We start from the raw sequence: 14,180 nt of genomic DNA on the forward strand, positions 1-14,180 counted from the left end.
TGCATGAAAAATTTTATTCATGCATTTGTGATGGAAATCAGTGATCAAAACATTTTTGTTTTGCATAGGTTGCGCAATAAATCGCAGCTTATGCTTTGCAATATGCATTTACGAAGTTAGCCATATTTAAAAATAACAACTCTAAACTTACTCATTAACTTACTTTCTACTTACCTTATCAGCCTTCTAAATTACGTCAAAGTTCTAGCTAAAGGTCCAAACACATTGGACATTTGCGTCCTTTAGGCGCTTACGTTGCGTCAACAGCTGACTTTGAATATGCATGTCTTTATTACTATGTTCTCAATCTACAGGCAACGCAACGGGAACGCCAAAGCAACAGCAAAAGAGTAAAAAAGCTTAAATTTTTCCATGCGCTGTCAATTCCTTATTTCAATCTGTTAACTTTATGCAAAATCTATTAATTCTTACTTTTATTTTGAAAAATATTTACATATTCATGGGAAAAAATTTGTTATTTTTAAAATTCAATCAAGTGAAAAAAAAACAAAATTTGAGTTTTCTTGCGTTCATTGTGGCAGGCAACCTTCCACCGTTCGTCATTTCAAAGGGACACCGGCGCCAAAACGACGCCAAAGTCGATTGTGTTAGGGCCTTAAGAAAGATTGAAAAGTTTTGCATGTTTTTTTTTTAGATATTTTTATTTATTTAGTACGTTATTTTTATTTATAACGTTAAAAACAAAGTTTTGAAAATATACTTAATCGAATAAAGTTACCTTATTGAAAGCACAATTTAATTTATTGCTATCTCTTTCTAAGTTAGTGTATAAAAACTACATACATATATGTATAGCAATATGATTTATGAGATTATATATATATATATTACAGTATGTTTATATATGCATAATAGGAAAATATCAAATCAAAAAATGTCAGTACGCATTTTAGTTTTTATCTAATTTTATTTTACATAGATAACTGAAAATGTCATATTTTATATGGACACTTTTTTTGAAAAGTTTCATCATCTCAGTCTTGCCTCTACTTGCATATCCTTTTAAAGGTTTCTAAATACAATAATAATCGTTAAGATTGACTTTATCAATATATTTTAATTTTTACCTATATACTTAAGACTTACGTTTTTAATTAAAAAGTGGCAAATCACTAGGAAAAGCTGCCATTTTCTGTGTAGGCAGAGATATTCTCACCAAGTCTTTTTTCAGAAACATTGTTTCATTTTAAGGCTTAGTATCCAGTTGTAAAGACAATTTTCAACGATATAATCAATGTCTGTTTTTTTCATTCAGAAAAAAATCAGCGGTTATTTTCATAAGATTTCTTCTCGGGTTCATTGGGTTTACTTGTTTTATATGGTCTGTGTAAAAAGCAATCGAAAAATTGTACTCAAGAGAAAATTTACAAGTTATCGTTTTGTTATTGAATGTATCGATTTATTATGGAAAATTTACGAAATTTTTTATTGACATGTTATTGAGATGTTTGGTCTAATATCGAAAAGATATCGATGGTTTCGATCTGTTATCTAAAAACTATCGATATGCTTGTAAAAAATTATCGACTTGAAATCGGAGAGTTAATGATTTCTTATCGCAGTGTTAACAGTTTGTTATTGGCGTGCTATCAATTTGTTATCGTTAAATAGCTTATCAGATGTTCTTCTCAAAACGCCTAAGATTATTTGTTTCTGGTTAAGTTACTCAATTGTGGTTTAACTTCAACTCCTGCGCGAGCTCTAGTTAATTTAGAAATTTTTGCTTTGAGATCGAACTTCATGAGTAGATTAAGGTCACGCCAGAATATAATAAATAATTTTTGGATTAATTTATATTTTTTAGAGCTGGATAAAAGTCTTAAAATTTATTACATTGGTGCCTTTATCAATTATATATTTTCAGAGATATTTACTCACGTAACTTTTTCTAATATTCTCCTACCATATTTACGTATGTATTTACGTTAGTAATTTGCAAAACAGTATTAACTGTTTTTAATTTCGTTAAGTCTTCTTTGATGTTTATGCAACTAAGTTTCCATATATGTGTTCTGGACTTAGCATTTGAGTCAACTTTGGTCAGACTCCTAGCAATTCGCTTATTCCTTGTTGCTTCTATTTCTCCGTGCTTACTTTTCTCTTTCCACATTTCATAAATCTCCTCCACCCTACTCAATTTGCTGCCGGCTCAGTACCATGCACATGCAAAATCATCTCAAACGGATCCCATTCCAAATCAGACTCGTTCTTTACACGTCCTCCAGCACCCACACGGCGTACCATACCTGATGAGCCGTTGCCGACGAAACCACTGCTGCCCTGCATTGGCATCATACCAACCACACTACCATCTTCATACACACCCGATGTCGAACTTAACATAGCCATCGGTGGCGGTGGCATACCTAAGCGCATATAACGCATATGCTGTGCTGCTGCCGATTGTAGTTGCTGATGTTCACTCACAATTTCTTGTATTTGTTCACGCGTTTGCTCACGCTCATCCACCTTCTTGATTAGTATGTCACGCATAAAATCCATACGTTCAAAGTGTTCCCAAGTTGAATGGAAGGGTTGTTGAGTGAAGTGAGCACGACGCTCCTTTTGTAACTCGTCAACGTAACGTTGTTTTATAATGGACCAGCGCGTTTGGATGAGACCTAAAAAGCGAGACATATTTGAAGAAACACACATATACATTGAGTTAAAACATAGCTAACAAAAAACTTAGACCTTCTGTCCCTTTCCACTTTTTTGTACGCGCAACTTACTTGCTGTGAGCCCCAATTGTGCTGCAACTTCCTTCCATACTGCCGAAGTACGATTTTGCGTTTTACGCTGCCCTGGTACCACCTCTTGCTGTCGTCCAGCCCACAATGGCGGATGTGCTTTGATCACATCGATTATGCGCCCACGCATGCTATTGTTCATTGAACCTGGACGCCCTGGTTTGCGCATTGGTGTTGTTGTGGCCTCAACTGTTATGGCTGCTGGTGGCACAAGTCCAGTAAAACCAATGAATGGACTCGTCTCTACGCTTATCTCAGTTTGTGCTGTTGATGTGAGCAGTGGTTGAGACATACCAATAGATGACAATCCTTCATGCATTTGTTGTTGTGTTTGTGTTAATTGTTGTTGCATTTGTTGCTGTTGGTGCTGCTCTTGTGGTTGTTGTGGCAGCCATGTGAAACTACCGCTAGGACGTCCACGTCCCTGCGTTTGTGGTGTTGTTGGTGTTGGAGGTGGTGTGGGTAGTGAAACTGTTGATGGTGACTGCATGTGTTGTTGTTGATTATTATCACCACCACCCGCTGCACCCACTATTTTAGCCACTGTGATATTATACATGAAGGACATTGGTTCAAAGTGCTCCCATTTTGTGGTGAAGCGTTCTTTATGCAAAATCTGTCGATGCACCAGATTGTGATAATGGTACTTCATTTGGCTCCAGATCGATTGCAGTTTCACTGTTTTGAATTAATTCATGGTTAAAGTTAAATTGGGCGGAAAATAATATTTTGAGAAATCTTAATACCAAAAGTTTACGTAAAACACAGTTAGAAGAAAGCAGTCAATATCTTCCTGGCAATATTTCCTTAGAAAATGATGGAAAATGTCGTCATTAGCACAACATTCCAAGAAGATTTCCTGGCTTTTTTTCTTTGTTAGACGACCTTGTTACTAAGGTAGAATCTCAAGAAGGTATAGGTTATGTGGAGCTCATGAACTCTGCATCCAAACACCGTAGCTCTGTTTTTAGAAAGTCTACCTTACAAGGGTATCTCGCGACCGGCCATTGAAATTCTATGACTCTGCTCTAGCTGTCTGATATTACTACACCTACGGCTCTAGACCCAATGATCAGCATATCCGCTCTTTGCTACCCAGCAAACTGTTATCCTATAATAGTCTGGGACAATCGAGTGAAAAGGTAAATTCGCAAACAAGCTTACCTTTTATCACTAGAATGCAAAAGAAGACGTTGAGAATTTTATTTTATGCAAGGAGTTTAAGGCAGAAAATATATTTCAATTTGGACTTGGCGTTATCTGCTTAGATGAATTTTGATGCGAAGCCTCCCATTGCAGAAATAAACTCTTGTGGCTTGTCAAAAGACTGCAAAGGGAGAGCACGTTTTAGAAAATTATTATTATTTTGATGTTAGTTGGCTCTTCATTTGAGTTGGGGAACATTGATTAGTCAGGCCAACTTACTAATATTACACTACGGTGGCCGCAAAGTCTTTTACTTAAACCAAAATCTCCAAATGAGCAACAGCGGCTTAGATTAGGTTAGGCTGAACGGGGATGCCCTTGAGCAGATCAGATAGAGCGAAAGTGAAAAGAGTCATACCGGGGTTGTTTATCATTCGCCAGACGCAAAGTAACGCCGTTCTCTTCAAACATTGTAGGTGATACCTACTTCGAGATATGACTGTGCCGCTCAAAACAGTTTTAATTTCAGTCCGGCGCGCACAAGTCATGAGCAGAGAACACTTTCTCACAGCAGCCTGCTCCCCCAAAATCCTCTGTCACTGAAAATACCCAATTTATGAGTATGTGTTGCCAGAAATTAATGAAATTATAGAATAACCCAGAACAAACTAATATTAAAGAAAAAATGTAGACTTTCCAGATTTCGAAGAAAAGAACTACGTGGCTTGTCACAGCGATTTTTATACGTGATTGTAACTCGCATATTACTCGTCGCAGCAGAACACATTGCTCTGATAAAATGAAAAAACAATCAGTAACTTAATCACAGTAACTAGCTAGCAAGGGCGATTCTATAATCATGTATGTATGTAGCTGTATATCGCACACTTAAAATTTTGTGAAATCTCTCTACTCCTGCCAAGAGCACGGAGTTATTTTATAACATAGGTCCTGGTTTTTGATAGGGGTTTTCAGTTTGGTCGTTAAAATAAACTTCTGGTAACACTACGGACTCAACCAGTCTATGTGAGGTCCTCATGGATCGGCCAGTTCAACCTAACCTAACCTCTATACTCCTATTTAGTAGCACGGAAACAAACCAGATCTTTGGTTCATACTACAACAGTTAAGCCGGAGTCATTGGTGCCGTATGTCGTATCGCTGTATCCGTATCCCTAACGTAATCAGCTGTTTATCGTTACGACGGTAAACCAAAACCAAATTGGTTGGCTACGATACGGTTACGACCTTAGCGGCACCAATAATCAATTGCATTGATTCTCATAAGGTTGGTCGAATCAGCTGTTATAAGGTTACCGATACGGTTACCGATAAAGCACCAATGTCTCCAGCTTTAGTTGCTTCTGTGACAAAATCTGTAATGGCGTCTAATTGCGTGAACTTTATTGCGAACGAAACGTCACGGCGATTTCTTTAAAGCTTAAGTAGCAATTTACTGTGATATTTTAGTGGCTTTGATAAAATCACAGTAATATGAACATTTTCCAAATAAGCAAAATATTGTTTCGACAAAATCATAAACAATTTCGGATTTTCCCAAGGTTGCACCCATTTAAAATAAATTAGTCCATAGTATAACCAGAAGTTTGCTCAACGACCAAACTAAAAAAATTTATCATAAACAAGGACCTATATTATGTAGTAACTACGTTCTCTTGGAAAGAACCAGAAGCTATTTAGGACCTATGCTATTTGCTACTTCTAAATCTGATAGCTGAGCTACTAATAGTAGCTGGAGTCTTAAGGGCCCATTACTGATATTTAGCATAGACTTGACTTGAGAACTGTCACTTACAGTTCTGTTAAATGAACATTGCATGTTACTGATTACTCAAAGCTTAGCAACACTTAACTTGACTTAGAAGTCTGCTGAATTTTGGTTTTCTATGTAAGTTTTAAGTGACGTTTACAGTTTCAGATGCCATTTGTTTGTTTCCAGTTCATTTTGACATATTGTCACACAAATTGACATTTATTGATTATGATGCCAGATTGTATGCGCTAAGTTGAGTATAATCGTGGCTAAGTTGCCAAGTTTACGCCAAGCCAAGTCAAGTCTATGCGAAGTATCAGTAATGGGCCCTTTAACCTTGTGAGTGCAGGGCATGAGCATAAAACGGGCGCGCGTGATCGTTTCTTCCTCCAATTGTGCGCCAATAGCTGTGTTTTTTTTTTACATCTACGAGTATATACGTTTGCGCTTTAACTTTATATGGACTGCTAAGCGTTAAACTTTATTTCCTCTTCTGAAATTCTGCGCAGAAAATTAAAATAAAAAATTAATAAATGTTAGGCGCGTCGTGCTCCTTTTTAATTTTTCCCACAAATTGGCGGAACGGGACCTACTGGTTTTATGCCGACTCCGAACGGCATCTGCAAGGCAGATGAGTTTTCACCGAGAGCTTTTCATGGCAGAAATACACTCGGAGCGCTTGCTACTAGTACTCCTAAATTTCAATACGCATTATACTCAGATGCAACTGAAATATGTGTCTATGTTTCACCTCTACAATAATTATATGTATTACCAGAGAATTTGTACACAAAAAAAAATCTCTGGTATTACCTCTACTAATGGCGTGTGTCCACTATTCATCGCACCCGATTCAGCTATAGGTTATACAGTATGGCCAATGGAGGTTCGTGTCTCCGCTTTTCAGTACAACATGTTCTGCAGCTAGTTGCCGCTAGATGGGTTTCATAAGCATTTCCTAAGTGAGGATAATCGTTTTTTCGTGCAAACGTAGACGTATATACGTGTAAAAAAAAGACGGCTAATTTTGAACTAAACCTGAATCAGGAAAATTTCGTTTTCAAAGATGACCAGTTTCGAAGTTCGGATAATCCCTACTTATTTTTAAAAAACATATCGCTAATGTTAGTTAAACAAATTAAGCGACATTTACACACCGACGTGTGAAACGTACGTATACGTATGTCGTACGTACGCACATTTCAGCGAAATTTATGGACGTAGTGGCAACGAAAAAAATGTTACCATTGACCTGTTGGAATGCATGCTTATGGAAACACCAACTTTTTCTATTTTAATTTTTTATAAATAGATTACATATTTATAGTCTGCACTTTTACATGATTATTTCGAATTATTTTCACAACTTTTCAAAATTTAAGGAGGTGTTTTTGCATAAAACTGCTATCGGTCAAAAATTAGCGCACAAAAGTTTACTAGGCAACTCTGTCTAGTGAGAGAGCGATCAGCTGACACGTTCTTACGGAAAAAATTAAAACTGTTTTGATTTCTGCGTTCCGGGCTACGTACGTACGTGCGTTGCACGTCGTAGAGTTTTCGTTTACATTGCACATTTATAAGATAGGTCGTGTCAGCTGACACGTTGTTTGTACGTACGTTCGTGGGTAACTGCGGCTTAACTGCAGCTTTACATATATTTTTGTACTTTTCTATCTCTTTCTTTCTTACCAGTAGGCACGTGGCCACCAAACTGCTCGGCTATCTCGTTCCACATCGGCGCAGTAACGCTACGACACATATGCAGTTTATTATTCGAGTCCCATATCTCCGGATACTTTTTGATCGCTTTTAGCAACTGAGCACGATTAACGAATGGATCTTCTTTTGGCATTGTCGCGTTAACTTAGGGATAACGGTCTATATGACGAAGATGATGACAGAGGCGCAAACGCAAGTAAAACAAATTTAGGGCGTTAAATTAACGAGTGCGCGCACGCGTAATATTTTCAAAGTGCGTGTGTATGAGTGTATGTGTGTACAGATCTAATAAAAAAAAACTTACACGTAATAAATGAATACAAGAGGCAACGCCAAAAAGAAATTATGAAGAAAAACAAACACGATTTGGCAGCACTTGAAGCGGAAGTAAAATAGAAACTAAAATACACTGAACCCGGATATAAAATTAATTTTACAACAACAATTAGTTTATGTTTATCGATTATTAAAATCCTTGTTAATTATACGCGCCGTGTGACCGACGCCGTAACGCGTCCTTTGACATCAATTATCGGCGAATAACTAAATGCAGAGAGCGCGCGAGAATATAGTAAGAATTGAATGCGAAAGCCACGGTGCGATTGGGGAAAATAGAGAACATCGACAACAGACATCGTATAAAAGAGCCTCCAAATACAATAACAACAAACCATAACAAAATAAGCAAAAACAACAATAGGTAAAGCATTGAGCGCAAAGTAAAAATACAGCAAAGAGCAAAAAGCGTATGAGTAAAAAAAAACGGACAAAATGAAAGAAAGAAATAAGAATACAGACACACAAATTTTCACAGACCAAACGAAACCATAGCAAAAACAAAACAAGAAGCAATGCAAGGCGTCGTCGATGTTAGCCAGAGCAACGCAGACGGCAGATTTGTATGAATATGTTGGGGCGAAGCTCCGCACAAAAAGGTGTATATGTAGCTAAAGCAAATCGTCAAACAACAACGCACTGCATAGCCCCCGAAACAAAAGGCAGTTACGTGCAGAGTTGAGGAAGTGACGATGGCAACAACAGAAGCAATCCCAGCAGCAACAGCAATGAGCAAATTAAAATAGCAACAGCGCTGATGAATATATTTGATCACAGTGGGACGAAAAGTGAATGTGAGGAGGTAAATAAGTGTGCTTGTAATGCTTGGTTTTAATTAAAACAAACTGGAATTTGAATATCCATTTGCAAAACCGTTGGGAAATTGTTCACTTGTTGGTTTAATTGTCCATTGTAGCCAAGCCGGTAGTCAAAGGCATTTTATGTTACATTACACACCCTTTTCATGATATGGCCAAGGTTGTGGTCAAATTTGACGCAGTGGGGTATTAGGCTATAGAGACATAGTTTAATAGCTAGCCTTCGAAGGTCACTAGCACTGTAGCAGACTTAAAACACGTTTGTCAGATATTTTATTTACATAGAACACTACAAGAGGAATAAGAATAACGAGCTCATTTATCTTTGCAGTAGAGCTGGATTCGATTCGATTTTTTCGTTTCGATTCTCAAAAACAAATCGATTAAATCGAGCTGGAAATAATTGATTGCAGCTCAATTGTTTAACAAGGTTGTACCGCTAAAAAAGCTCGGTAGTTTCTTAATTTTTTCGTTGACTATGGCTCTTTGGCAACATCAGGGAGTACCACAGGGTTATTCACTGGCTCCTCCCATCGGAGTGAGATTGATAGTGTGTTCGATACCTAAATATCATGCTTTCTGTGTTTTTCCCAGATATACCAATTTTGTGCGCAGACATTTCTTCAGTTAGTTCTGACTTCTCTGAAATGTTAGCTTCGAAATCACAAGGAAAACAACTTTTGGAGATAAACCTCTATTAATCTCTCTTCATAGCTGCGATACCTATTGAGAGTCGATGGCATGACCCCTTTCAAGAGGAAAGTCGTGCCGAGGAATTATGGTTATCTCCGTCGAACCACGCGATAGGTCTTGTTATGGGAATTCATTAAAAGTTTCGGCACAGAAAGTGTTCCTATCGGCATCCGTATTTGGAAACAGACGAAGCGGAAGACCTCCGCCAAGAAGACTGATCTCCTTTGGTGTTCGCAATTGGAGCCAGTTATGTTGAAGCCGGAATAGCTAGGCTGACTTGCGCAACTGCAATGCCAAAATCTCCTAGGCGCCAAAGCGCCAATTGTTGGTGATTACAAATTTTCTTCATATTTCTCCTTTTGCTCAGAGCCACCATCATAATGTCATATAGTCATATTTCATGGTTTTTAAAAAAGTCGAGCTTTTTGAAAATTTAAATATTATTTTATTTGGTCTGTGAATACGCGTTAATAAAGCTAAGTTTATAAAAAATTACAACAAATATAATTTCTGCACGTTTTTATCAATAAATATGAAATAGGTACAGTTGTTGAAAGATGATCAAAAATCGATTCTTCATTTCTTAAAAAAAGATCGATTGAATCGATTAAAAATCGAATCGAAATCCAGCTCTACTTTGCAGTTTCCAACAAGGAAACGCAAAGTTTAATATTAATATTGCGTGTTTGCTTCTTTGTCAGTATTAAGGTGAACAAGCCTCACTTGGCGTAACTTTGCCTTGTTTTTGTAATTATACTGCTTCACGATATACATATATATTTACACATGTAATTTCAGATACATGGCAACCCGAATTGTACATCAATTTTGTGTATTTGCATATTATTTTTAAATTTCGGCCAACCAAGATGGCAATGTTGTAAAAATATTATAATTAGTAAAACAGCTGAGAAAGTAGAGAGTAACATATACTTATGTATGTGTGTACATACAAAACTTGGTACAATTGTATCAACCCGTTTTCGAGCTCGTACCGAATAGACAAAAGATTAACAAAACTAAGTTATCCTCATCATTGCTGTAATGCGGAAATCTAAACAAATTAAGGCTTATTGATTAATAAAGGGTCAGCACATAAATCAACTGAATTTACTTCCATTATAAATTACTTTTTAATTTGATCCCATATCCCACTGTGGGCTGCGGCTATCACTGCAACCAACTGCGGATGACGACAACGAATATGACGAACGAAGCGTACATTGGGATAGAGAAGATAAAGCAATGCCGAGGGAGATATACGACCAAACCAGAGACCAGAGCTAGCCCAGAGTATCCACATATATACTTACACACATATATGACGGTAGAAGTAAAGTATAAGCGCATTTGCAAAAACAAATGTATGAGTATACTAAATCGACAAATGAAGAGAACAATCGGACAGGCAATAAAAACTAACAAATAAACCAAAACCTATGCGAAAAGCAACAACGAAACTTGCACCGAATAGCCATCTATGCTCCAAAGCCAACAGCCACTAGACCAATGAAGGCGGGTGGGGTTGATGAATGTATGTATGTGTGTATGTAGCGCTGGCTTGGACAAAATATTCAAAACGTAAAACCGGCTGTCGACAACCGAGATGAGCAAAGAAACCACACAGCGATAAAGGGATAGAACGACGGACTGAATGGTTTGAAAAAAATTGTTAAAGAAGCAAAAACAAACGAATGCTCCACTAGCGGTAAGGTCACCGGCCAAGTGATCCATAGGTTTATTCACACATACATATACAAAGCACCGGCCGGCTTAACCACCAAGCCACACAACTGACTCACCCGAACCAGCGACGCACCAACGACGTGCAATATCGAACTCAGCACGGATAGAAGAAAGAAGCAACTAAAAATACAAACAAGATTACAGAACTGATGATGATAAGAAACAAATAAAAAAATCAACAAAAACTTAAATACTAAAAATAGAATAAGAAAAATTGCAAAAAATACTCGCAAAAGTTGAAAACAAAATAAAAAAAGTCACGACCGGTTATTTGCGCTGAATCAAGCTGTGAAGAGCGAATGCTTAAAAATGAATTATGCGAGAGCGGAGAATATGCAAGCGTAAAAAAGAATAGCGAAAAAAAAAACAATTAAAATAAATTTAAAAAATATGCAAAAAAGACCAAACATGCGTTAAATAATAACAAAAAAAAAAAAAAAGAAAATTTGAAAAGATAACGAGGCAAAAACATTTTAAGCATAAAAGCGTGGCTATAAAATAAACGAAGCAAAAGATCTGACAGAAACCGCGATGAGTACCTAAATCCAAACAAAGAAAACCTACGAGATACGATATGTGTATGTATGTGGAATTTCGTGGTACAGAGGAAAAACCGGTGTTTTAGTATTCCACAGGCCTGCACTATTTGAGTGTAAGTAAGTGATCCGGATTTACAAATTTTAACAACTCAAAGATGTTAGGGCGTATTACCACAACGGCCCTGGAAGTGAAACGAATATGGGAAGGCCTTTCGCGTATTAAATCCGTTACTAGTGCCTCCTGTAAAGAAAATTCTTCGGACGATTTACAGAGCTCTGCGCACTGGCAACGGCGAGTACCGAAAAAGATTTAATGACGAAATGTACGAGCTTTACGCAGATATCAACATAGTGCAACGAATTAGAGCACAGCTGCTAGGCCATGTTGTGGGAATGAAAGATGATGCTCCAGCTAAGAAAGTATTTTTTATCGGAATCCGCCTATGGAAGCAGAAGAGAGCGTGGGGCCGCCGCTAGAAGGACGAGGTGGATAAGGATTTCAATTTCCATGGTGTGGCTCATTGGAGCCAGTTAACCTAGCGAAGGCGCGACTGGCGCGCCACTTTGGACGACCACAACGGTTTAAACTGTTAAGCGCCAATTAAATAAGCAAGTAAGTTACCTCTTGGTGCTATACTGACTGTTTAAACGGCGTTTTTTTTTTATTTATTTATATAGTCTATGTATATAACTATTATATTCAAAATACTAGCAAAATTTTAAACATACAAAATTTAAAACAGAATTATTCCTTCGATATTCCATTTTTTCGCTTAAATCCCAATTGTAGTTTCGTGACCATAAACAAACAAAAAACTAAAACTGCGGTACAACTATCTACATGTTTATATACATACGCTAGACTGCAACAAATGAATTTAATTCAAGCGTTGTAAAACCCAATAAGCAAAAAAATGAAATGACTTCGCACAATAAAATTAATTTTTTAACACCTTTTTAGTTCAAATATAGTTTAACTTTTCATAAGTGGTTTTTTCTACGCAATTACTTTTAAGGCTATCAGCCCAATTCTAAACAAAAATCCCTTGCGGGTTTTTCCATTCTCCCATTCCTCGTATTCTAAATAAAAATTCATTGTGTGTTTTTTCACTTCTCCCTTTCCTCTTATCCTGAACAAAAAAAAAAAAAAACGGAAACCGGTTATGGGAGAAAAGTAAGTATTATGAACAGTGCACGGACTTTACCACTTTATTGGTAGATCTACCAACTTTTTAGCCCATTTTCATTTTCTACCACTTCTAACACCAAAGCCCAAAAATCTACCAACATTTGCCTTTGTAAGGAAATTAAGAAACGATTAAATTTCGAAGACGAAAAATTACACCTTTTGGAATATTTTGATGCAAAAAATATTAAATCTAGTCAAATGACAACGCTTGTTCCCTTACTTAAGCTTTTCCATTTCACAAGACTTCCATGTCAATGCTTAACAACGAATGGCGATAATTGATGTTATATGATAAGGAAAAAATGGAAAAGATATTTTCCGACGATATTCTTAAAGGATGGATAAAATTGGGAACTGAAAATAGTCTTCTAGAAGAAAATTTATTTGAAAATTTGAGTGAATAAATGTGCTTCTTAGCAATATTACCTCAAAGTTATGCAGCCGCAGACGGGTCGTTCTCTATATTGAACGACATATAAACCGCCAACCGTAATGGGTTAAAAATTTCAAGCATTGCCAATCAAATACTAATAAGTAAAAGAGTATTATGTTGGACGGACTTTATTTCAGCCAACAATTGAATTAATAAGATTTTATAAAAGATTTTATTTTGTAGAAGGTGATTTTGTTCCTTGTATTTAATAACACCCATATGGCACTAGATTTTTCTTTTGTTTTTTTCTGACAATTTTTTTTTTGTCGAAAATTCGGTTTCTATTTTGAAAAATTTGTGCACAAATTCAATACAAGAAATACATTTTTTATGAAAGAAAGTAGTAGTCATCTACTCGCAAATATTTTCCTGCGCTACTTTCATCAGTTATTAATGAATAATTTTGAACGAAAATAAAAAAGTTTTAAGAATATTGTTGGGCGTGGTACATTAAGCGAAATCATGTATTTAATACTAATGGTCAATAATTGTAACCACAATCTTACTTTTGCATACTAGTTATACCTAAGTACACATCATACTTTGCATACTGGTTATACCTATGTACACATCATATTTTTGCATCCTAACTATACCTATGTACATTTACCTTTTCATACATCTCAAGTAAGAGAGTACAATTTTCATACAGTTAGAGAGGAATCTAGCAGTATCATGTCATGAAATATTAAATTGTAAGAATCATAGTTGTACTTGAACAAGCAAATAAAGAAGTCACAAAATTTAATTATCGTCGTTTTTACTTCTGCTTGCTTCACTCGCGTCATTGGCGACCGTGACAGGACTTTTATTAAGTGTCCAAAAAGTCAAAATTTATAGTTTTCGTGATTTAACATACGATCAACGTCATTAAATCGAATTTTTAAACAAATTGTAATTTGACCAAACATTTCACTGAAGCGGTAAAATCAACAAACGTACTTATGTACATGGGCGAGCAGCTAACAACAAGCAACATTTACACCGTTCATCAAGTCTGGTGTTAAGCAAATCAA

At 36.5% G+C, this 14,180-nt stretch overlaps 1 protein-coding gene across 1 annotated transcript; it reads right to left on the reverse strand.

The window, feature by feature from the left end:
- Nucleotides 1–727: 727 nt before the first annotated feature.
- Nucleotides 728–8,076, reverse strand: LOC137233553 (uncharacterized). The gene is made up of 3 exons (XM_067756643.1): nucleotides 7,381–8,076; nucleotides 2,754–3,449; nucleotides 728–2,642 (listed from the first exon to the last, which is right to left on the reverse strand). The coding sequence occupies exons 1-3, from the start codon at nucleotides 7,541–7,543 to the stop codon at nucleotides 2,155–2,157; spliced, it is 1,347 nt and encodes a 448-aa protein (XP_067612744.1). The 5' UTR covers nucleotides 7,544–8,076; the 3' UTR covers nucleotides 728–2,154.
- Between the last annotated feature and the right edge of the window lie 6,104 nt (nucleotides 8,077–14,180).

The sequence above is a fragment of the Eurosta solidaginis genome, chromosome 5 (genome assembly GCF_040869045.1).
Source record: "Eurosta solidaginis isolate ZX-2024a chromosome 5, ASM4086904v1, whole genome shotgun sequence".
In the NCBI taxonomy this organism is placed as follows: domain Eukaryota; kingdom Metazoa; phylum Arthropoda; class Insecta; order Diptera; family Tephritidae; genus Eurosta; species Eurosta solidaginis.